Source organism: Patagioenas fasciata, chromosome 37 (assembly GCF_037038585.1).
Source record: "Patagioenas fasciata isolate bPatFas1 chromosome 37, bPatFas1.hap1, whole genome shotgun sequence".
Lineage (NCBI taxonomy): Eukaryota > Metazoa > Chordata > Aves > Columbiformes > Columbidae > Patagioenas > Patagioenas fasciata.
In genome coordinates, this window is record NC_092556.1 from 984,011 (window position 1) to 1,007,665 (window position 23,655).

General features: G+C 69.3%; 1 protein-coding gene across 4 annotated transcripts; it reads right to left on the reverse strand.

The window, feature by feature from the left end:
• Positions 1-2,648: 2,648 nt before the first annotated feature.
• Positions 2,649-23,365, reverse strand: TLCD3B (TLC domain containing 3B). Of its 4 annotated transcripts, none has more exons than XM_071801368.1 (6): positions 23,249-23,365; positions 21,900-22,020; positions 17,973-18,056; positions 10,959-11,178; positions 6,025-6,120; positions 4,485-5,918 (listed from the first exon to the last, which is right to left on the reverse strand). In XM_071801368.1, the coding sequence occupies exons 1-6, from the start codon at positions 23,274-23,276 to the stop codon at positions 4,575-4,577; spliced, it is 1,893 nt and encodes a 630-aa protein (XP_071657469.1). In that variant the 5' UTR covers positions 23,277-23,365; the 3' UTR covers positions 4,485-4,574. The 4 variants fall into 4 exon arrangements, with proteins under 4 accessions (XP_071657470.1, XP_071657469.1, XP_071657468.1 ...); XM_071801367.1 differs by having other exon boundaries at positions 21,900-22,038; XM_071801369.1 differs by lacking the exons at positions 4,485-5,918; positions 23,249-23,365 and adding an exon at positions 2,649-3,180 and having other exon boundaries at positions 21,900-22,178.
• Positions 23,366-23,655: the final 290 nt, after the last annotated feature.

Below are 23,655 nucleotides of genomic sequence, written 5' to 3' on the forward strand. Positions count from 1 at the left end.
GGGTCCCCTCCCGCACTCCTGGGTCCCTCCCGAACTCCTGGGTCCCTCCCGCACTCCTGGGTCCCCTCCCCACACTCCTGGGTCCCTCCCTGAACTCCTGGGTCCCTCCCGAACTCCTGGGTCCCTCCCTGAACTCCTGGGTCCCTCCCGAACTCCTGGGTCCCCTCCCCGCACTCCTGGGTCCCTCCCCGAACTCCTGGGTCCCTCCCGCACTCCTGGGTCCCCTCCCCGCACTCCTGGGTCCCCCCCGCACTCCTGGGTCCCTCCCGAACTCCTGGGTCCCCTCCCCGCACTCCTGGGTCCCTCCCGCACTCCTGGGTCCCCTCCCCGCACTCCTGGGTCCCTCCCGAACTCCTGGGTCCCTCCCCGAACTCCTGGGTCCCTCCCAAACTCCTGGGTCCCTCCCGAACTCCTGGGTCCCTCCCGCACTCCTGGGTCCCTCCCCGAACTCCTGGGTCCCTCCCGCATTCCTGGGTCCCTCCCGAACTCCTGGGTCCCTCCCCGAACTCCTGGGTCCCTCCCCAAACTCCTGGGTCCCTCCCTGAACTCCTGGGTCCCTCCCCGCACTCCTGGGTCCCTCCCCGAACTCCTGGGTCCCTCCCGCATTCCTGGGTCCCTCCCGCATTCCTGGGTCCCTCCCGAACTCCTGGGTCCCTCCCCGAACTCCTGGGTCCCTCCCGCACTCCTGGGTCCCTCCCGAACTCCTGGGTCCCTCCCCGAACTCCTGGGTCCCTCCCGAACTCCTGGGTCCCTCCCGCACTCCTGGGTCCCTCCCGAACTCCTGGGTCCCTCCCCGAACTCCTGGGTCCCTCCCGCACTCCTGGGTCCCTCCCGAACTCCTGGGTCCCTCCCCGAACTCCTGGGTCCCTCCCCGAACTCCTGGGTCCCTCCTGCACTCCTGGGTCCCTCCCGAACTCCTGGGTCCCTCCCCGAACTCCTGGGTCCCTCCCGAACTCCTGGGTCCCTCCCCGAACTCCTGGGTCCCTCCCCGGTTCGTTCCCCAAAGGAGCAGCCACAATGTTCCAAAATCCTTTAATGTGGGTGCAGTGACCCCCAAACTGGGATCAGTGACCCCCAAACTGGGATCAGTGACCCCCAAACTGGGACCCCCCGACTCATGGGGTGTCTGGGGGGTTTTGGGGGGCTCAGGGGGTCCTATGGTGGGTTTTGGGGTCCTGGGGGGGCTCAGGGGGTCCCATGTTGGGTTTGGGGTCCCTGTCTCAGGTTGGGGGGCTCAAGGGGTCCCATGTTGGGTTTTGGGGTCCCAGGGGGTCCCATGTTGGGTTTGGGGTCCCTGTGTCAGGTTGGGGGGCTCAGGGGGTCCTATGTTGGTTTTTGGGGTCCTGGGGGGCTCAGGGGGTCCCGTGTTCAGTTTGGGGTCCCTGTCTCAGGGTGGGGGGTCTGGGGGTCCCGGGGTGGGTTTTGGGGTCCCATGTTGGGTTTGGGGTCCCTGTGTCAGGTGGGTGGGTCTGGGGGTCCCATGTTGGGTTTTGGGGTCCCATGGGGTCCCTGTCTCAGGGTGGGGGGTCTGGGGGTCCTGGGGTGGGTTTGGGGTCCCATGTTGGGTTTTGGGGTCCCTGTCTCAGGTCGGGGGGCTCAAGGGGTCCCATGTTGGGTTTGGGGTCCCTGTGTCAGGTTGGGGGGCTCAGGGCGCTGGTTGGGGGGTCCGGGGGTCCCATGTTGGGTTTGGGGTCCCATGTTGGGTTTGGGGTCCCTGTCTCATTTGGGTGGGTCTGGGGGTCCCGGGGTAGGGTTTGGGGTCCCATGTTGGGTTTTGGGGTCCCTGTCTCAGGTCGGGGGGCTCAAGGGGTCCCATGTTGGGTTTGGGGTCCCTGTGTCAGGTTGGGGGGCTCAGGGCGCTGGTTGGGGGGTCCGGGGGTCCCATGTTGGGTTTGGGGTCCCTGTCTCATTTGGGGGGGTCTGGGGGTCCCGGGGTAGGGTTTGGGGTCCCATGTTGGGTTTGGGGTCCCTGTGTCAGGTTGGGGATCTCAGGGGGTCCCATGTTGGGTTTTGGGGTCCCTGTGTGAGCTGGGGGTGCTCAGGGTGCTGGTTGGGGGGTCCAGGGGTCCCATGTTGGGTTTGGGGTCCCTATCTCAGAGTGGGGGTCTCAGGGGGTCCCATGTTGGGTTTTGGGGTCCCTATCTCAGAATGGGGGTCCCAGGGGGTCCCATGTTGGGTTTTGGGGTCCCAGGGGGTCCCATGTTGGGTTTGGGGTCCCTGTTTCAGGTTGGGGGTCCCAGGGGTCCCCTGTTGGGTTTGAGGTCCCTGTGCCAGGTGGGGGGTCTGGGGGTCCCCTGTTGGTTTTGGGGTCCCTGTGTCAGGTTGGGGGGCTCAGGGCGCTGGTTGGGGGGTCCGGGGGTCCCATGTTGGGTTTGGGGTCCCATGTTGGGTTTGGGGTCCCTGTCTCATTTGGGGGGGTCTGGGGGTCCCGGGGTGGGGTTTGGGGTCCCATGTTGGGTTTGGGGTCCCATGTTGGGTTTGGGGTCCCTGTCTCATTTGGGGGGGTCTGGGGGTCCCGGGGTGGGGTTTGGGGTCCCATGTTGGGTTTGGGGTCCCTGTGTCAGGTTGGGGATCTCAGGGGGTCCTATGTTGGGTTTTGGGGTCCCTGTGTGAGCTGGGGGGGCTCAGGGTGCTGGTTGGGGGGTCCGGGGGTCCCATGTTGGGTTTGGGGTCCCTGTCTCATTTGGGTGGGTCTGGGGGTCCCGGGGTGGGGTTTGGGGTCCCATGTTGGGTCTGGGGGTCCTGGGGTGGTTTTGGGGTCCCTGTGTCAGGTGGGGGGTCTGGGGGTCCCGGGGTGGTTTTGGGGTCCCTGTGTCAGGTGGGGGGGCTCAGGGCGCTGGTCGGGGGCTCCGGGGTTCCCGGGCTGTTTTTGGGGTCCCCGTGCGCGCTGGGGGTGCCCAGGGCTGGTGCGGGGGGTCCCGCGTGTCCCCGGGGGGGGCGCAGCAGCCTCCAGGCCCCGCGGCAGATGAGGAGGAACCAGTAGAGCTGGGGGGCCAGCAGCGCCGCGGCCGCCGCGTTCACCCGGGGGGGCAGCGCCAGGGGCACCCCCAGAAACGGGACCCCCCGCGCGCGCCCGTACGCCCAGTACAGGAACGGGAAGAGCAGCACCCGGCACCCCAGGAAGGTCCCCAGCAGCAGCAGCGCGTTCACCCGGTGCAGCAGCGTGTGCTGCAGCTCCAGCTGCGCCCCGAAAGGTGTTGGGGGACCCCGAAACATGGGGGAGCCAGGGGTGCCCCAAGGGACCCAGGGCCATGGGGGTCAGGGGACACAGGGACCCCGGCACCCCAGGAACGTCCCCAGCAGCTGCAGCGCGTGCACCCGGTGCAGCAGCGTGTGCTGCAGCTCCAGCTGCGCCCCGAAAGGTGTTGGGGGACCCCGAGACATGGGGGAGCCAGGGGTGCCCCAAGGGACCCAGGGCCATGGGGGTCAGGGGACACAGGGACCCCGGCACCCCAGGAACGTCCCCAGCAGCTGCAGCGCGTGCACCCGGTGCAGCAGCGTGTGCTGCAGCTCCAGCTGCGCCCCGAAAGGTGTTGGGGGACCCCGAAACATGGGGGAGCCAGGAGGGACCCAAGGGACCCAGGAGTGCCCCAGGGACCCAGGAGTGGAGAAGGGACCCAGGGCCATGGGGGTCAGGGGACACAGGGACCCCGGCACCCCAGGAACGTCCCCAGCAGCTGCAGCGCGTGCACCCGGTGCAGCAGCGTGTGCTGCAGCTCCAGCTGCGCCCCGAAAGGTGTTGGGGGACCCCGAAACATGGGGGAGCCAGGGGTGCCCCAAGGGACCCAGGGCCATGGGGGTCAGGGGACACAGGGACCCCGGCACCCCAGGAAGGTCCCCAGCAGCTGCAGCACGTGCACCCGGTGCAGCAGCGTGTGCTGCAGCTCCAGCTGCGCCCCGAAAGGTGTTGGGGGACCCCGAAACATGGGGGAGCCAGGAGTGCCCCAAGGGACCCAGGAGTGCCCAGGGACCCAGGGACATGGGGGTCAGGGGACACAGGAGTGCCCCAAGGGACCCAAGGAGATGGGGGTCAGGGGACCCAGGAGTGCCCCAGGGGACCCAGGGACATGGGGACATGGGGACCCAGGAGTGTGGGAGGGACCCAGGAGTGCCCCAAGGGACCCAGGAGTGCAGAAGGGACCCAGGGACATGGGGGTCAGGGGACCCAGGAGTGCCCCAGGGGACCCAGGGCCATGGGGGTCAGGGGACACAGGGACCCCGGCACCCCAGGAACGTCCCCAGCAGCTGCAGCACGTGCACCTGGTGCAGCAGCGTGTGCTGCAGCTCCAGCTGCGCCCCAAAAGGTGTTGGGGGACCCCGAAACATGGGGGAGCCAGGGGTGCCCCAAGGGACCCAGGAGTGGAGAAGGGACCCAGGGCCATGGGGGTCAGGGGACACAGGGACCCCGGCACCCCAGGAACATCCCCAGCAGCTGCAGCGCGTGCACCCGGTGCAGCAGCGTGTGCTGCAGCTCCAGCTGCGCCCCGAAAGGTGTTGGGGGACCCCGAAACATGGGGGAGCCAGGGGTGCCCCAAGGGACCCAGGAGTGCCCCAGGGACCCAGGGCCATGGGGGTCAGGGGACCCAGGAGTGCCCCAAGGGACCCGGGTACATGGGGACCCAGGAGTTCGGGAGGGACCCAGGAGTGCCCCAAGGGACCCAGGGACATGGGGACCCAGGAGTTCGGGAGGGACCCAGGAGTGCCCCAAGGGACCCAGGTACATGGGGACCCAGGAGTTCAGGAGGGACCCAGGAGTGCCCCAAGGGACACAGGGACATGGGGACCCAGGAGTTCGGGAGGGACCCAGGAGTGCCCCAAGGGACCCAGGGACATGGGGACCCAGGAGTTCGGGAGGGACCCAGGAGTGCCCCAAGGGACCCGGGTACATGGGGACCCAGGAGTTCGGGAGGGACCCAGGAGTGCCCCAAGGGACCCAGGTACATGGGGACCCAGGAGTTCGGGAGGGACCCAGAAGTGCCCCAAGGGACCCGGGTACATGGGGACCCAGGAGTTCGGGAGGGACCCAGGAGTGCCCCAAGGGACACAGGGACATGGGGACCCAGGAGTTCGGGAGGGACCCAGGAGTGCCCCAAGGGACCCAGGGACATGGGGACCCAGGAGTTCGGGAGGGACCCAGGAGTGCCCCAAGGGACCCGGGTACATGGGGACCCAGGAGTTCGGGAGGGACCCAGGAGTACCCCAAGGGACACAGGGACATGGGGACCCAGGAGTTCGGGAGGGACCCAGGAGTGCCCCAAGGGACCCAGGTACATGGGGACCCAGGAGTTCGGGAGGGACCCAGAAGTGCCCCAAGGGACCCAGGTACATGGGGACCCAGGAGTTCGGGAGGGACCCAGGAGTGCCCCAAGGGACACAGGGACATGGGGACCCAGGAGTTCGGGAGGGACCCAGGAGTGCCCCAAGGGACCCAGGGACATGGGGACCCAGGAGTTCGGGAGGGACCCAGGAGTGCCCCAAGGGACCCAGGCACATGGGGACCCAGGAGTTCGGGAGGGACCCAGGAGTGCCCCAAGGGACCCAGGGACATGGGGACCCAGGAGTTCGGGAGGGACCCAGGAGTGCCCCAAGGGACCCGGGTACATGGGGACCCAGGAGTGCCCCAAGGGACCCAGGGACATGGGGACCCAGGAGTTCGGGAGGGACCCAGGAGTGCCCCAAGGGACCCAGGGACATGGGGACCCAGGAGTTCGGGAGGGACCCAGGAGTGCCCCAAGGGACCCGGGTACATGGGGACCCAGGAGTTCGGGAGGGACCCAGGAGTGCCCCAAGGGACCCAGGGACATGGGGACCCAGGAGTTCGGGAGGGACCCAGGAGTGCCCCAAGGGACCCAGGCGTCCGGGAGGGACCCAGGGCCACCCCAGATGTTCTTGTGCAGCTCCGGGTGCTGCAGCTCCAGCTGCGCCCCGAAAGCAGCCATGGGGGACCCCAAGAGTGGGGGCCATGGGGACAGGGGGTTGGGGACATTCGGGGACGTTTGGGGACATTTGGGGCCGGGCTCTTACCAGGATGAGCACCTTGCCCAGGCAGACGAAGGGGGTGCTGAGCTCGGCCAGCAGGAGGCACCCCAGGAAGAAGTCACCCTTGCCCTGGCGCCACAGCTGGGGACAGGGGACATGGGGACATGGGGGGATATGGGGACATGGGGGGACACAGGGGGACAGGGGGACATGGGGGGACAGGGGGACATGGGGACATGGGGGGACACAGGGGGACAGGGGGACATGGGGGGACATGGGGGGACATGGGGGGACAGGGGGACATGGGGGGACATGGGGGGACATGGGGGGACAGGGGAACATGGGGGGACAGGGGGATATGGGGACAGGAAGGGACACAGGGACACAGGGGGACATGGGGGGACATGGGGGGACATGGGGGGACAGGGGACATGGGGGGACACAGGGGGACATGGGGACATGGGGGGATATGGGGACATAGGGGGACATGGGGGGACAGGGGGACATGGGGGGACATGGGGGGACATGGGGACATGGGGGGACACAGGGGGACAGGGGGGGACAGGGGGACATGGGGACATGGGGGGACATGGGGGGACAGGGGTACATGGGGACATGGGGGGATATGGGGACATAGGGGGACATGGGGGGACAGGGGGACATGGGGGGACAGGGGGGGACATGGGGACATGGGGGGACAGGGGGACAGGGGGACATGGGGACATGGGGGGATATGGGGACATAGGGGGACATGGGGGGACATGGGGACATGGGGGGACAGGGGGACATGGGGACATGGGGGGATATGGGGACATAGGGGGACATGGGGGGACAGGGGGACATGGGGGGACATGGGGGGACAGGGGGACATGGGGGGACAGGGGGGGACAGGGGGACATGGGGGGACATGGGGGGACACAGGGGGACAGGGGGACATGGGGGGACAGGGGGACATGGGGGGACAGGGGGGGACAGGGGGACATGGGGGGACAGGGGGACATGGGGGGACATGGGGGGACAGGGGGACATGGGGGGACACAGGGGGACAGGGGGGGACAGGGGGACACAGGGGGACATGGGGACATGGGGGGACATGGGGGGACATGGGGGGATATGGGGACATAGGGGGACATGGGGGGACAGGGGGACATGGGGGGACATGGGGGGACAGGGGGACATGGGGGGACACAGGGGGACAGGGGGGGACAGGGGGACACAGGGACATGGGGGGACACGGGGGGACATGGGGACAGGAGGGGACATGGGGGGACAGGGGGATATGGGGACAGGAAGGGACACAGGGGGACAGGGGGACATGGGGGGACATGGGGGGACATGGGGGGACAGGGGGACATGGGGGGACAGGGGGGGACAGGGGGACATGGGGGGACAGGGGGACATGGGGGGACATGGGGGGACAGGGGGACATGGGGGGACACAGGGGGACAGGGGGGGACAGGGGACATGGGGGGACACCGGGGGACAGGGGACATGGGGGGACATGGGGGGACAGGGGGACATGGGGGGACATGGGGGGACAGGGGGACATGGGGGGACACAGGGGGACAGGGGGGGACAGGGGGACACAGGGACATGGGGGGACACGGGGGGACATTGGGACAGGAGGGGACATGGGGGGACAGGGGGATATGGGGACAGGAAGGGACACAGGGGGACAGGGGGACATGGGGGGACATGGGGGGACATGGGGGGACAGGGGGACATGGGGGGACAGGGGGGGACAGGGGGACATGGGGGGACATGGGGGGACACAGGGGGACAGGGGGACATGGGGGGACAGGGGGACATGGGGGGACAGGGGGATATGGGGACAGGAAGGGACACAGGGGGACAGGGGGACATGGGGGGACATGGGGGGACAGGGGGACATGGGGGGACACAGGGGGACAGGGGGACATGGGGACATGGGGGGATATGGGGGGACATGGGGGGACAGGGGACATGGGGGGACACAGGGGGACAGGGGGACATGGGGACATGGGGGGATATGGGGACATAGGGGGACATGGGGGGACAAGGGGACATGGGGGGACATGGGGGGACATGGGGACATGGGGGGACACAGGGGGACAGGGGGGGACAGGGGACATGGGGGGACACAGGGGGACATGGGGACAGGAGGGGACACGGGGGGACATGGGATATAGGGACAATGGGGACATGGGGACATGGGATATGGAGATATGGGGACATAGGGATGTGAGGATATAGCACATCGGGATATGGGGACATGGGACATGGGGACAGGGGGATATGGGGACATGGGATATGGGGACGGGGGGATATGGGGACATGGGGACAATGGGACACGGGACATGGGGACATGGGGACAGGGGGACATGGGACATGCGGATAGGGGGATATGGGGACAGCGGACATGGGGACAGGGGGACATGGGGACATGAGGGGACACAGGGGAACATGGGGACAATGGGACATGGGATATGGGGACATGGGGAAATGGGGATATGGGGACAGGGGACATGGGGACAGGGGGATATGGGGAGATGGGGACAGGGGGACATGAGGGGACATGGGATATGGGACATGGGGACAGGGGGACATGGGGACATTGGGGACAATGGGGACATGTGGACATCGGGACATGAAGGGACACAGGGGGACATGGGGACAATGGGACAAGGGGGATAGGGGGACATGAGGGGACATGGGACATGGGGACAGGGGGATATGGGGACAATGGGGACATGGGGACATGAGGGAACATGGGATATGGGACATGGGACATGGGGACAGGGGGAGATGGGGAGATGGGGACATGGGACATGGGGGCAGGGGGACATGGGGACATGGGACATGAGACATGGGGACGGGGACAGGGGCATATGGGGACATGCAGACAATGGGACGTGAGGATATGGGGATAGGGGGACAGGGGACATGGGGACATGGGGACATAAGGGGACACGGGGGGACATTTGGACATGGGGATATGGAACATGGGGACACGGACAGGGGGACATGGGGACAGGGGGACATGGGGACATGGGATGTGGGGACATGGGGATATGGGGACAGGGGGTGACATGAGGGGACATGAGGGCCACAGCACTTCCCCACATCCCCAAGGTGTCCCCAGCCCCATGTCCCATCCCCATGGTGTCCCCAAGGTGTCCCCAATGTCCCCAAGGTGTCCCCTTGCTCACAGTGGCCATGGGGAAGCAGACGAGCCCCATGGGCACCCATGATGAGCCCCATGGGCACCCATGATGAGCCCCATGAGCTCCATGAGCACGTCCCAGTCCCTATGGTGTCCCCATCCCCACGTCCACCCCATGGCCCCATGGTGTCCCCATGGTGTCCCCAACGTCCCCAAGGTGTCCCCTTGCTCACGGTGGCCACGGGGAAGCAGACGAGCACCATGGGCACCCATGATGAGCCCCATGGGCACCCATGATGAGCCCCATGAGCAGGTGGTGGCTCCATGAGCACGTCCACCCCATGGCCCCATGGTGTCCCCATGATGTCCCACGATGTCCCCTTGCTCACGGTGGCCACGGGGAAGCAGACGAGCACCATGGGCACCCATGATGAGCCCCATGGGCACCCATGATGAGCCCCATGAGCACGTCCCAGTCCCTATGGTGTCCCCATCCCCACGTCCCCATGGTGTCCCCAACGTCCCCACAATGTCCCCTTGCTCACGGTGGCCACGGGGAAGCAGACGAGCACCATGGGCACCCATGATGAGCCCCATGAGCTCCATGGGCACGTCCCAGTCCCTATGGTGTCCCCATCCCCACATCCCCATGATGTCCCCATGGTGTCCCCATGATGTCCCATGGTGTCCCCAAGGTGTCCCCTTGCTCACGGTGGCCACGGGGAAGCAGACGAGCCCCATGGGCACCCATGATGAGCCCCATGGGCACCCATGATGAGCCCCATGAGCAGGTGGTGGCTCCATGAGCACGTCCACCCCATGGCCCCATGGTGTCCCCATGGTGTCCCCAACGTCCCCACGATGTCCCCTTGCTCACGGTGGCCATGGGGAAGCAGACGAGCACCATGGGCACCCATGATGAGCCCCATGAGCTCCATGAGCACGTCCCTGTCCCTATGGTGTCCCCAGCCCCATATCCACCCCATGGCCCCATGATGTCCCCATGGTGTCCCCAACGTCCCCAGGGTGTCCCCTTGCTCACGGTGGCCACGGGGAAGCAGACGAGCCCCATGGGCACCCATGATGAGCCCCATGAGCTCCATGAGCACGTCCCAGTCCCTATGGTGTCCCCATCCCCATGTCCACCCCATGGCCCCATGGTGTCCCCATGGTGTCCCCAACGTCCCCACGGTGTCCCCTTGCTCACGGTGGCCACGGGGAAGCAGACGAGCCCCATGGGCACCCATGATGAGCCCCATGAGCTCCATGAGCACGTCCCAGTCCCTATGGTGTCCCCATCCCCACGTCCCCATGGTGTCCCCATGGTGTCCCCAACGTCCCCATGATGTCCCCATGATGTCCCCTTGTTCACGGTGGCCACGGGGAAGCAGACGAGCCCCATGGGCACCCATGATGAGCCCCATGGGCACCCATGATGAGCCCCATGGGCAGGTGGTGGCTCCATGAGCACGTCCACCCCATGGCCCCATGGTGTCCCCATGGTGTCCCCAACGTCCCCATGATGTCCCCACGATGTCCCCTTGCTCACGGTGGCCACGGGGAAGCAGACGAGCCCCATGGGCACCCATGACGAGCCCCATGAGCAGGTGGTGGCTCCATGAGCACGTCCACCCCATGGCCCCATGGTGTCCCCATGGTGTCCCCAACGTCCCCACGATGTCCCCTTGCTCACGGTGGCCACGGGGAAGCAGACGAGCCCCATGGGCACCCATGATGAGCCCCATGGGCAGGTGGTGGCTCCATGAGCACGTCCACCCCACGGCCCCATGGTGTCCCCATGGTGTCCCCAACGTCCCCAGGGTGTCCCCTTGCTCACGGTGGCCACGGGGAAGCAGACGAGCACCATGGCGGCGTGGTGCAGGACCATGAGGGGGTGCCGGCGCAGGAAGGCGGTGGCGGCGCGGCGCGGGGCGGCGGGCGCGGCCCCCTCGTGTCCCTTGACGCGGGCGCGGTGGCGGTGGCACAGGAACATGGCGTACACGTCGTAGATGAAGTACGGCACCGCGAACGGGGGGTACCAGCCGGCCAGCCAGTGCCTGCCCGCACGGGGACACGGGGACACCGCTGGGGGACGGGGACACGGGCGGACGGGGGGACACGGGAGGTTGGGGGACCCAGGCGTCCGGGGGGACCCAGGGGTCCAGGGGGTGATGGGGACCCAGGCGTCCGGGGGGACCCAGGAGTGCAGGGGGACACAGGTGGCCAGGGGGACACGGGGACCCAGGCGTCCGGAGGGACCCAGGCGACCGGGGGGACCCAGGAGTCCAGGGGGTGATGGGGACCCAGGCGTCCGGGGGGACCCAGGAATCCAGGGGGTGACAGGGACCCAGGCGTCCGGGAGGGAAAGGGACACAGGAGATCAGGGAGAAAGGGACCCAGGAGTCTGGAGGTGACAGGGACCCAGGCATCCGGGGGGACCCAGGCATCCGGGGGGACCCAGGCATCCGGGGGGACCCAGGAGTGCAGGGGGACACAGGTGGCCAGGGGGACATGGGAGGCCGGGGGACCCAGGCGTCCGGGGGGGAAAGGGACACAGGAGGCCAGGGGGACCCAGGAGTCCAGGGGGTGATGGGGACCCAGGCGTCCGGGGGGACCCAGGGGTCCAGGGGGTGATGGGGACCCAGGCGTCCGGGGGGACCCAGGAGTCCAGGGGGTGATGGGGACCCAGGCGTCCGGGGGGACCCAGGGGTCCAGGGGGTGATGGGGACCCAGGCGTCCGGGGGGACACAGGGGTCCAGGGGGTGATGGGGACCCAGGCGTCCGGGGGGACCCAGGGGTCCAGGGGGTGATGGGGACCCAGGCGTCCGGGGGGACCCAGGGGTCCAGGGGGTGATGGGGACCCAGGCGTCCGGGGGGACCCAGGAGTCCAGGGGGTGACAGGGACCCAGGCGTCCGGGGGGACCCAGGCATCCGGGGGGACCCAGGGGTCCAGGGGGTGATGGGGACCCAGGCGTCCGGGGGGACCCAGGGGTCCAGGGGGTGATGGGGACCCAGGCATCCGGGGAAACCCAGGGGTCCAGGGGGTGATGGGGACCCAGGCGTCCGGGGGTGAAAGGGACCCAGGCGTCCGGGGGGACCCAGGAATCCAGGGGGTGACAGGGACCCAGGCGTCCGGGAGGGAAAGGGACACAGGAGATCAGGGAGAAAGGGACCCAGGAGTCTGGAGGTGACAGGGACCCAGGCATCCGGGGGGACCCAGGCATCCGGGGGGACCCAGGCGTCCGGGGGGACCCAGGAGTGCAGGGGGACACAGGTGGCCAGGGGGACATGGGAGGCCGGGGGACCCAGGCGTCCGGGGGGGAAAGGGACACAGGAGGCCAGGGGGACCCAGGAGTCCAGGGGGTGATGGGGACCCAGGCGTCCGGGGGGACCCAGGGGTCCAGGGGGTGATGGGGACCCAGGCGTCCGGGGGGGAAAGGGACACAGGAGGCCAGGGGGACCCAGGGGTCCAGGGGGTGATGGGGACCCAGGCGTCCGGGGGGACCCAGGGGTCCAGGGGGTGACGGGGACCCAGGCGTCCGGGGGGACCCAGGGGTCCAGGGGGTGATGGGGACCCAGGCGTCCGGGGGGACCCAGGGGTCCAGGGGGTGACGGGGACCCAGGCGTCCGGGGGGACCCAGGCATTTGGGGGGACCCAGGAGGCTGGGGGGACCCAGATGTCCGGGAGGGACCCAGGCGTCCAGGGGGACCCAGGCGTCCGGGAGGGAAAGGGACCCAGGAGTCCGGGGGGACCCAGGCGTCCGGGGGGGAAAGGGACCCAGGAGTCTGGGGGTGACAGGGACCCAGGCGTTCGGGGGACCCAGGAGTGCAAGGGGACACAGGTGGCCAGGGGGTACAGGGACCCAGGCGTCCGGGAGGACCCAGGCGTCCGGGAGGGAAAGGGACCCAGGCATCCGGGGGTGAAAGGGACCCAGGCGTCCGGGGGGACCCAGGAATCCAGGGGGTGACAGGGACCCAGGCGTCTGGGAGGGAAAGGGACACAGGAGATCAGGGAGAAAGGGACCCAGGAGTCTGGAGGTGACAGGGACCCAGGCATCCGGGGGGACCCAGGCGTCCGGGGGGACCCAGGCATCCGGGGGGTGACAGGGACCCAGGCGTCCGGGAGGGAAAGGGACACAGGAGGTCAGGGAGAAAGGGACCCAGGAGTCTGGAGGTGACAGGGACCCAGGCATCCGGGGGGACCCAGGCGTCCGGGGGGACCCAGGCATCCGGGGGGACCCAGGTGTCCGGGGGGACCCAGGAGTGCAGGGGGACACAGGTGGCCAGGGGGACATGGGAGGCCGGGGGACCCAGGCGTCCGGGGGGGAAAGGGACACAGGAGGCCAGGGGGACCCAGGAGTCCAGGGGGTGATGGGGACCCAGGCATCCGGGGGGACCCAGGGGTCCAGGGGGTGATGGGGACCCAGGCATCCGGGGGGACCCAGGAATCCAGGGGGTGACAGGGACCCAGGCGTCCGGGGGGACCCAGGGGTCCAGGGGGTGATGGGGACCCAGGCGTCCGGGGGGACCCAGGGGTCCAGGGGGTGATGGGGACCCAGGCATCCGGGGAAACCCAGGGGTCCAGGGGGTGACAGGGACCCAGGCGTCCGGGGGGACCCAGGCATCCGGGGGGACCCAGGAGTCCAGGGGGTGATGGGGACCCAGGCGTCCGGGGGGACCCAGGGGTCCAGGGGGTGATGGGGACCCAGGCGTCCGGGGGGACCCAGGGGTCCAGGGGGTGATGGGGACCCAGGCGTCCGGGGGGACCCAGGGGTCCAGGGGGTGATGGGGACCCAGGCATCCGGGGAAACCCAGGGGTCCAGGGGGTGATGGGGACCCAGGCATCCGGGGAAACCCAGGGGTCCAGGGGGTGATGGGGACCCAGGCGTCCGGGGGTGAAAGGGACCCAGGCGTCCGGGGGGACCCAGGAATCCAGGGGGTGACAGGGACCCAGGCGTCCGGGAGGGAAAGGGACACAGGAGATCAGGGAGAAAGGGACCCAGGAGTCTGGAGGTGACAGGGACCCAGGCATCCGGGGGGACCCAGGCATCCGGGGGGACCCAGGAGTCCGGGGGGACCCAGGAGTGCAGGGGGACACAGGTGGCCAGGGGGACATGGGAGGCCGGGGGACCCAGGCGTCCGGGGGGGAAAGGGACACAGGAGGCCAGGGGGACCCAGGGGTCCAGGGGGTGACGGGGACCCAGGCGTCCGGGGGGACCCAGGAGTCCAGGGGGTGATGGGGACCCAGGCGTCCGGGGGGACACAGGGGTCCAGGGGGTGATGGGGACCCAGGCGTCCGGGGGTGAAAGGGACCCAGGCGTCCGGGGGGACCCAGGAATCCAGGGGGTGACAGGGACCCAGGCGTCCGGGAGGGAAAGGGACACAGGAGATCAGGGAGAAAGGGACCCAGGAGTCTGGAGGTGACAGGGACCCAGGCATCCGGGGGGACCCAGGCATCCGGGGGGACCCAGGAGTCCAGGGGGACACGGGAGGACAGGGGACCCAGGCGTCCGGGGGGGAAAGGGACACAGGAGATCAGGGAGAAAGGGACCCAGGAGTCTGGAGGTGACAGGGACCCAGGCATCCGGGGGGACCCAGACATCCAGGGGGACCCAGACATCCGGGGGGACCCAGGCATCCGGGGGGACCCAGGTGTCCGGGGGGACCCAGGAGTGCAGGGGGACACAGGTGGCCAGGGGGACATGGGAGGCCGGGGGACCCAGGCGTCCGGGGGGGAAAGGGACACAGGAGGCCAGGGGGACCCAGGAGTCCAGGGGGTGACGGGGACCCAGGCGTCCGGGGGGACCCAGGGGTCCAGGGGGTGATGGGGACCCAGGCGTCCGGGGGGACCCAGGGGTCCAGGGGGTGATGGGGACCCAGGCGTCCGGGGGGACCCAGGCGTCCAGGGGGTGACGGGGACCCAGGCGTCCAGGGGGACCCAGGAGTCCGGGGGTGACAGGGACCCAGGTGTCCAGGAGGGACCCAGGCGTCCGGGGAGGCAACAGGGACCCAGGCGTCCGGGGGGACACAGGTGGCCAGGAGGACCCAGGAGTCCGGGGGGACCCAGGAGTCCGGGGGGGACCCAGGCGTCCGGGGGGTGATGGGGACCCAAGTGGTGACAGGGACTCAGGTGGCTGGGGGTGAAAGGGACCCAGGCGTCCGGGAGGGAAAGGGACCCAGGCGTTCGGGGGGACCCAGGCATCCGGGGGCTGATGGGGACCCAGGCAGCCAGGAGGGACCCAGGCGTCCGGGGGTGACAGGGACCCAGGCGTCCGGGGAGCCTGACCAGGGGACCCAGGCGTCCGGGGGGACCTTGGTGGACCCAATTTGGGGGACCCAGGCGTCCGATGTCCCCCTCCCCCACCCCCAGGGGACCCAGGCGTCCGGATTAAGGGACCCAGGCGTCTGAGCCGCCCCTCCCCCCGCAGGGGACCCAGGCGTCCGGGTTAATCTGGGCTGAGCCCCCACGCAGCTGCTGCTGCTTAATCCCCTCCCCCCCCGCAAGGGACCCAGGCGTCCGGGTCACCTTCCCCACCAAGGGACCCAGGCATCCGGGTCGCCCCCCCCACCAAGGGACCCAGGCGTCCGGGGGGGGAGAGGGACCCAGGCGTCCGAGTCATCCCCACCAAGGGACCCAGGCGTCCGGGTCGCCCCCCCCACCAAGGGACCCAGGCGTCCGGGGGGGGAGAGGGACCCAGGCGTCCGAGTCATCCCCGCCAAGGGACCCAGGCGTCCGGGGGGGAAGAGGGACCCAGGCGTCCGAGTCATCCCCACCAAGGGACCCAGGCGTCCGGGGGGAAGAGGGACCCAGGCGTCCGAGTCATCCCCACCAAGGGACCCAGGCATCCAGGTCGCCCCCCCCCACCAAGGGACCCAGGCGTCCGGGTCACCTTCCCCACCAAGGGACCCAGGCGTCCGAGTCATCCCCACCAAGGGACCCAGGTGTCCGGGTCGCCCCCCCCCACCAAGGGACCCAGGCGTCTGAGTCGCCCCCTGCAAGGGACCCAGGCGTCCGGGGGGGGAGAGGGACCCAGGCGTCCGAGTCATCCCCACCAAGGGACCCAGGCATCCAGGTCGCCCCCCCCACCAAGGGACCCAGGCGTCCGGGGGGAAAGAGGGACCCAGGCGTCCGAGTCATCCCCATCAAGGGACCCAGGCGTCCGGGTCGCCCCCCCCACCAAGGGACCCAGGCGTCCGGGGGGAAAGAGGGACCCAGGCGTCCGAGTCATCCCCATCAAGGGACCCAGGCGTCCGGGTCGCCCCCCCCCCCCAAGGGACCCAGGCGTCCGGGTCGCCCCCCCCACCAAGGGACCCAGGCGTCCGGGTTGCCCCCCTCCATCAAGGGACCCAGGCGTCCGAGTCGCCCCCCCCCACCAAGGGACCCAGGCATCCGGGTCGCCCCCCCCACCAAGGGACCCAGGCGTCCGGGGGGGGAGAGGGACCCAGGCGTCCGAGTCATCCCCACCAAGGGACCCAGGCGTCCGGGGATGGAGAGGGACCCAGGCGTCCGAGTCATCCCCGCCAAGGGACCCAGGCGTCCGGGGGGGAAGAGGGACCCAGGCGTCCGAGTCATCCCCACCAAGGGACCCAGGCGTCCGGGGGGAAGAGGGACCCAGGCGTCCGAGTCATCCCCACCAAGGGACCCAGGCATCCGGGGGGGGAGAGGGACCCAGGCGTCCGAGTCATCCCCACCAAGGGACCCAGGCGTCCGGGGGGGAAGAGGGACCCAGGCGTCCGAGTCATCCCCACCAAGGGACCCAGGCGTCCGGGGGGGGAGAGGGACCCAGGCGTCCGAGTCATCCCCACCAAGGGACCCAGGCGTCCGGGGGGGAGAGGGACCCAGGCGTCCGAGTCATCCCCACCAAGGGACCCAGGCGTCCGGGGGGAAAGAGGGACCCAGGCGTCCGAGTCATCCCCACCAAGGGACCCAGGTGTCCGGGTCGCCCCCCCCCACCAAGGGACCCAGGCGTCCGGGTCACCTTCCCCACCAAGGGACCCAGGCGTCCGAGTCATCCCCACCAAGGGACCCAGGTGTCCGGGTCGCCCCCCCCCACCAAGGGACCCAGGCGTCCGGGGGGAAAGAGGGACCCAGGCGTCCGAGTCATCCCCACCAAGGGACCCAGGCGTCCGGGTTGCCCCCCCCCACCAAGGGACCCAGGCGTCCGGGTCACCTTCCCCACCAAGGGACCCAGGCGTCTGAGTCGCCCCCTGCAAGGGACCCAGGCGTCCGGGGGGGAGAGGGACCCAGGCGTCCGAGTCATCCCCACCAAGGGACCCAGGCGTCCGAGTCATCCCCACCAAGGGACCCAGGCGTCCAGGGGGGAAGAGGGACCCAGGCGTCCGAGTCATCCCCACCAAGGGACCCAGGCGTCCGGGGGGGGAGAGGGACCCAGGCGTCCGAGTCATCCCCACCAAGGGACCCAGGCGTCCGGGGGGAAAGAGGGACCCAGGTGTCCGAGTCATCCCCACCAAGGGACCCAGGCGTCCGGGGGGGAAGAGGGACCCAGGCGTCCGAGTCATCCCCACCAAGGGACCCAGGCATCCAGGTCGCCCCCCCCCACCAAGGGACCCAGGCGTCCGGGGGGGAGAGGGACCCAGGCGTCCGAGTCATCCCCACCAAGGGACCCAGGCGTCCGGGGGGAGAGGGACCCAGGCGTCCGAGTCATCCCCACCAAGGGACCCAGGCGTCCAGGTCGCTCCCCCAACCAAGGGACCCAGGCGTCCGGGTTGCCCCCCCCCACCAAGGGACCCAGGCGTCCGGGCGCTGTCCAGTGCTGAACTGCGGCCACCCGGGTGTCCCCCCGTGTCCCCCCGTGTCCCCCCGTGTCCCCCGTGGGCGCGGGTCACTCACTGGTCGTCGATGACGTGGTGACACGAGGACGCGATGATGTACCCGGCCGTGGACGCCATGACGGCCTGAACAGAGGACACCAGCCTGGGGACACACGGGGGGACATTGGGGACGTGGGGACACCGGGGGACGCACGTGGGGATGGGGGACGTGGGGACATGGGGACAGGGGGATAAGGGAATAGGGGGATATGGGGATAGGGGGATAGGGGGATATGGGGACATTGGGGGATATGGGGACATGTGTGGGGATGGGGGACATGGGGACATGGGGACAGGGGGACATAGGGACAGGGGGATATGGGGACATGGGGATATGGGGACATGGGGATATGGGGACATGGGGACAATGGGGACAATGGGGACAGGGGGATATGGAGACATGGGGACAATGGGGATATGGGGACAGGGGGATATGGAGACATGGGGACAATGGGGATATGGGGACAGGGGGACATGGGGACAATGGGGACAGGGGGATATGGGGACAGGGGGATATGGGGACATGGGGACAATGGGGATATGGGGACAGGGGGACATGGGGACAATGGGGACAATGGGGATATGGGGACAGGGGGATATGGGGACATGGGGACAATGGGGACAATGGGGACAGGGGGATATGGAGACATGGGGACAATGGGGATATGGGGACAGGGGGATATGGAGACATGGGGACAATGGGGATATGGGGACAGGGGGACATGGGGACAATGGGGACAGGGGGATATGGGGACAGGGGGATATGGGGACATGGGGACAATGGGGATATGGGGACAGGGGGACATGGGGACAATGGGGACAATGGGGATATGGGGACATGGGGATATGGGGACATGGGGACAATGGGGACAATGGGGACAGGGGGATATGGAGACATGGGGACAATGGGGATATGGGGACAGGGGGATATGGAGACATGGGGACAATGGGGATATGGGGACATGGGGATATGGAGACATGGGGACAATGGGGATATGGGGACAGGGGGATATGGAGACATGGGGACAATGGGGATATGGGGACAGGGGGATACGGGGACATGGGGACAATGGGGATATGGGGACAGGGGGACATGGGGACAATGGGGACAGGGGGATATGGGGATAGGGGGATATGGGGACAGGAGCTGTCCCTGTGTCCCCATCCCTGGCGTGTCCTTGTCCCCAGGATCATCACCGCTGTCCCCACAGTGTCCTTGTCCCCATCTTTATTACCAGCCTGGCCCCACAGTGTCCCCATGGCCCTGTCCCCATCCCCATCATTGTCCCCATGGCCCTGGCCCCATCCCCACAGTGTCCCCATGGCCCTGTCCCCATCCCCATCATTGTCCCCATGGCCCTGGCCCCATCCCCACATTGTCCCCACGTCCCCATGTCCTTGTCCCCATCCCCATCATTGTCCCCACGGCCCTGACCCCATCCCCATCATTGTCCCCATGTCCCTGTCCCCCTCCCCATCATTGTCCCCACGGCCCTGACCCCATCCCCATCATTGTCCCCATGGCCCTGTCCCCATCCCCACAGTGTCCCCATGTCCCTGTTCCCCTCCCCACAGTGTCCCCATCCCCATCATTGTCCCCATGGCCCTGTCCCCCTCCCCATCATTGTCCCCACGGCCCTGACCCCATCCCCATCATTGTCCCCATGTCCCTGTCCCCCTCCCCACAGTGTCCCCATGGCCCTGTCCCATCCCAGGCCCTGCAGTGTCATTGTCCCCACCCCCTGTGTCCCCATCCCACCCCCTCGCTGTCCCCATGTCCCCATCCCTGTCCCCTTGTCCTTGTTCCCCCAGTGTCCCCATGTCCCCATATCCCCATTATCCCCATGTCCCTGTCCCCATGTCCCCATGTCCCTGTCCCCATCCACATCATTGTCCCCATGTCCCTGTCCCTGTCCCCATGTCCCTGTCCTCATCCACATCATTGTCCCCACGTCCCCGTCCCTGTCCCCATATCCCCATGGCCCCATGGCCCCATGGCCCTGTCCCCATGTCCCTGTCCCCCTGTCCCTGTCCCCATCCACATCCTTGTCCCCATGTCCCTGTCCCCATCCCTGTCCCCACAGCCTTGTCCCTGTGTCCCTGTCCCCACGTCCGTGTCCCCGCAGTGTCCCCCTCGCTGTCCCCGTGTCCCCATACCCCCGCTGTCCCCATCCCTGTCCCCACGTCCCCGCTGTCCCCACCGTGTCCCCGTTGTCCCCAAGTCCCCGTTGTCCCCACGTCCCCGTTCTCCCCACCGTGTCCCCGCTGTCCCCGCCGTGTCCCCGCTGTCCCCACATCCCCGCTGTCCCCAAGTCCCCGTTGTCCCCAAGTCCCCGCTGTCCCCACCGTGTCCCCGCTGTCCCCACCGTGTCCCCGCTGTCCCCAAGTCCCCGTTCTCCCCACCGTGTCCCCGCTGTCCCCGCCGTGTCCCCGCTGTCCCCACATCCCCGCTGTCCCCAAGTCCCCGCTGTCCCCAAGTCCCCGCTGTCCCCACCGTGTCCCCGCTGTCCCCACCGTGTCCCCGCTGTCCCCGCCGTGTCCCCGCTGTCCCCACGTCCCCGTTGCCCCCAAGTCCCCGTTGTCCCCAAGTCCCCGCTGTCCCCACCGTGTCCCCGCTGTCCCCACCGTGTCCCCGTTGTCCCCAAGTCCCCGCTGTCCCCACCGTGTCCCCGCTGTCCCCACATCCCCGCTGTCCCCAAGTCCCCGTTGCCCCCAAGTCCCCGTTGTCCCCAAGTCCCCGCTGTCCCCACCGTGTCCCCGCTGTCCCCACCGTGTCCCCGTTGCCCCCAAGTCCCCGCTGTCCCCACCGTGTCCCCGCTGTCCCCACCGTGTCCCCGTTGTCCCCAAGTCCCCGCTGTCCCCACCGTGTCCCCGCTGTCCCCACCGTGTCCCCGTTGCCCCCAAGTCCCCGCTGTCCCCACCGTGTCCCCGCTGTCCCCACGTCCCCGCTGTCCCCGCCGTGTCCCCGCTGTCCCCACCGTGTCCCCGTTGCCCCCAAGTCCCCGCTGTCCCCGCAGTGTCCCCGCTGTCCCCACCGTGTCCCCGCTGTCCCCACATCCCCGCTGTCCCCAAGTCCCCGTTGCCCCCAAGTCCCCGTTGTCCCCAAGTCCCCGCTGTCCCCACCGTGTCCCCGCTGTCCCCGCCGTGTCCCCGTTATCCCCACCGTGTCCCCGTTGTCCCCAAGTCCCCGCTGTCCCCACCGTGTCCCCGTTGCCCCCAAGTCCCCGTTGTCCCCAAGTCCCCGTTGTCCCCAAGTCCCCGCTGTCCCCACCGTGTCCCCGTTGTCCCCAAGTCCCTGCTGTCCCCACCGTGTCCCCGCTGTCCCCACCGTGTCCCCGTTGCCCCCAAGTCCCCGTTGCCCCCAAGTCCCCGCTGTCCCCGCCGTGTCCCCGTTGCCCCCAAGTCCCCGTTGTCCCCAAGTCCCCGTTCTCCCCACCGTGTCCCCGCTGTCCCCACCGTGTCCCCGCTGTCCCCGCCGTGTCCCCGTTGTCCCCACCGTGTCCCCGTTGTCCCCAAGTCCCCGTTCTCCCCACCGTGTCCCCGCTGTCCCCACCGTGTCCCCGCTGTCCCCACATCCCCGCTGTCCCCAAGTCCCCGTTGCCCCCAAGTCCCCGTTGTCCCCAAGTCCCCGCTGTCCCCACCGTGTCCCCGTTGTCCCCACCATGTCCCCGCTGTCCCCACCATGTCCCCGCTGTCCCCACCATGTCCCCGTTGTCCCCACCGTGTCCCCGCTGTCCCCACATCCCCGCTGTCCCCAAGTCCCCGTTGCCCCCAAGTCCCCGTTGTCCCCAAGTCCCCGCTGTCCCCACCGTGTCCCCGCTGTCCCCACCGTGTCCCCGCTGTCCCCGCCGTGTCCCCGTTATCCCCACCGTGTCCCCGTTGTCCCCAAGTCCCCGCTGTCCCCGCCGTGTCCCCGCTGTCCCCACCGTGTCCCCGCTGTCCCCACCTGGCCGCCAGGATCTCGGCGTGCGGCTCCGGGCAGCGCAGGCGGCGCAGGACGCAGCGGCCGAGCACGAAGAGCCCCGGGAAGAAGAGCAGCCCGGCCGAGAACGGCAGCACCGGGGACCCTGCGGACCACGGGGACCCTGCGGACCACGGGGACCCTGCGGCCACCGCGGACTCCGGGGAGCCCGGGAGCCCCGAGCAGAGCGGGAGCCCCGGGACCCAGAGCCCGGCGCCCAACAGCAGCGGCGCCCCGGGGGGGGCCATGGCGGGGCGGGGCTAAAAGGGGCGGGGACTAAAAGGGGAGGGGACTAAAAGGGGCGGGGTTGAGGTGGGGAGAGCGCGGCCCAAGGGGCGGGGACTAAAAGGGGCGGGGCTATGGGCGGGGCTGAGGGCGGGGTTGAGGTGGGGAGAGCGCAGCCCAAGGGGCGGGGACTAAAAGGGGCGGGGCTATGGGCGGGGCTGAGGGCGGGGTTGAGGTGGGGAGAGCGCCGCCCGGGGGGCGGGACGGAAAGGGGCGGGGACTAAAAGGGGCGGGACTTAGAAGGGGCGGGGTTGAGGTGGGGAGAGCGCCGCCCGGGAGGCGGGGACTAAAAGGGGCGGGGCTAGGGGCGGGGCTAAGGGCGGGGTTGAGGTGGGGAGAGCGCAGCCCGGGGGGCGGGACGGAAAGGGGCGGGGCCTGGAGGGACGGAGACTAAAAGAGGCGGGGCTTAAAAGGGGCGGGGGGGTTGAGGTGGGGAGAGCACCGCCCGGGGGGCGGGAGGGAAAGGGGCGGGGCCCAAGGGGGGCGGGGCTAAGGGAGGGGGGTGAGACGGGACGGCGCTGCAAGGGGGCGGGGCGGGGGGCGGGGCTTAAAAGGGGCGGGGTTGAGGTGTGGAGAGTGCCACCCGGGGGGCGGGATGGAAAGGGGCGGGGACTAAAGGGGGCGGGGCTAAGGGAGGGGGGTGAGACGGGACGGCGCCGCTTGGGGGACGGGAGATAAAGGGGCGGGGACTAAAGGGGGCGGGACCTAAAGGGGGAGGGGCTAAGGGTGGGGGTTGAGGTGGGGGCAGAGCCGCCCGGGTGGGGGGGACATAAATGGGCGGGGACTAAAGGGGGCGGGGCTTCAGAAGGGACATTACCGGGGCCGGGGGTGTATGGTTGGGGGGCGGGGCCTAGATGGGCGGGGACTAAAGGGGGCGTGGCCTAAAGGGGGCGTGGCTTGATATAGGGCGGGGTCTGCAGGGGGGCGGGGCTTCAGATAGGGCGGGGCCCCAGGCGACCGGCGCTCCCCCGCCCTCCTCAGGCCTCACCCCAAGCCCCGCCCCCTCCTCCCAGCCCCCGCCCCTTCATTTGCATAAATTTCCAGCTCACCGGCCTCTCCCCTCGTTCCGGAGCTCATGTCTGTCCGGCAGACCCCGCCCCCTCGCTCATTTGCATAGATTTACATACATTTCCATACGCACCGCCTCCCGCCCGCCCTCAGCCCGCGCGTCGCCAACGGCAACGGGCGAGCCCCGCGCCTGCGCACCGCCGCGCTTTCTCATTGGCCACCGCGCAGCCAATAGGAACGGCCGGAGCGGCAGCGTTGCCGGGCAGAGCGGGGCGGTGTGCCGAGGGGCGTGGCCTCCCCGCTGCCGCCCAATAGGAAGCCGCGCCAGGGGTTGCCGTGGCGACCGCGGGGCGGGGCCGGCGGCCCAACCACGGCGTGTGGGCGGGGTGAATACTAATGAGGTGGGCGGAGCTCATTAACATAGGGCAGCTGAATCTACAACAAACCC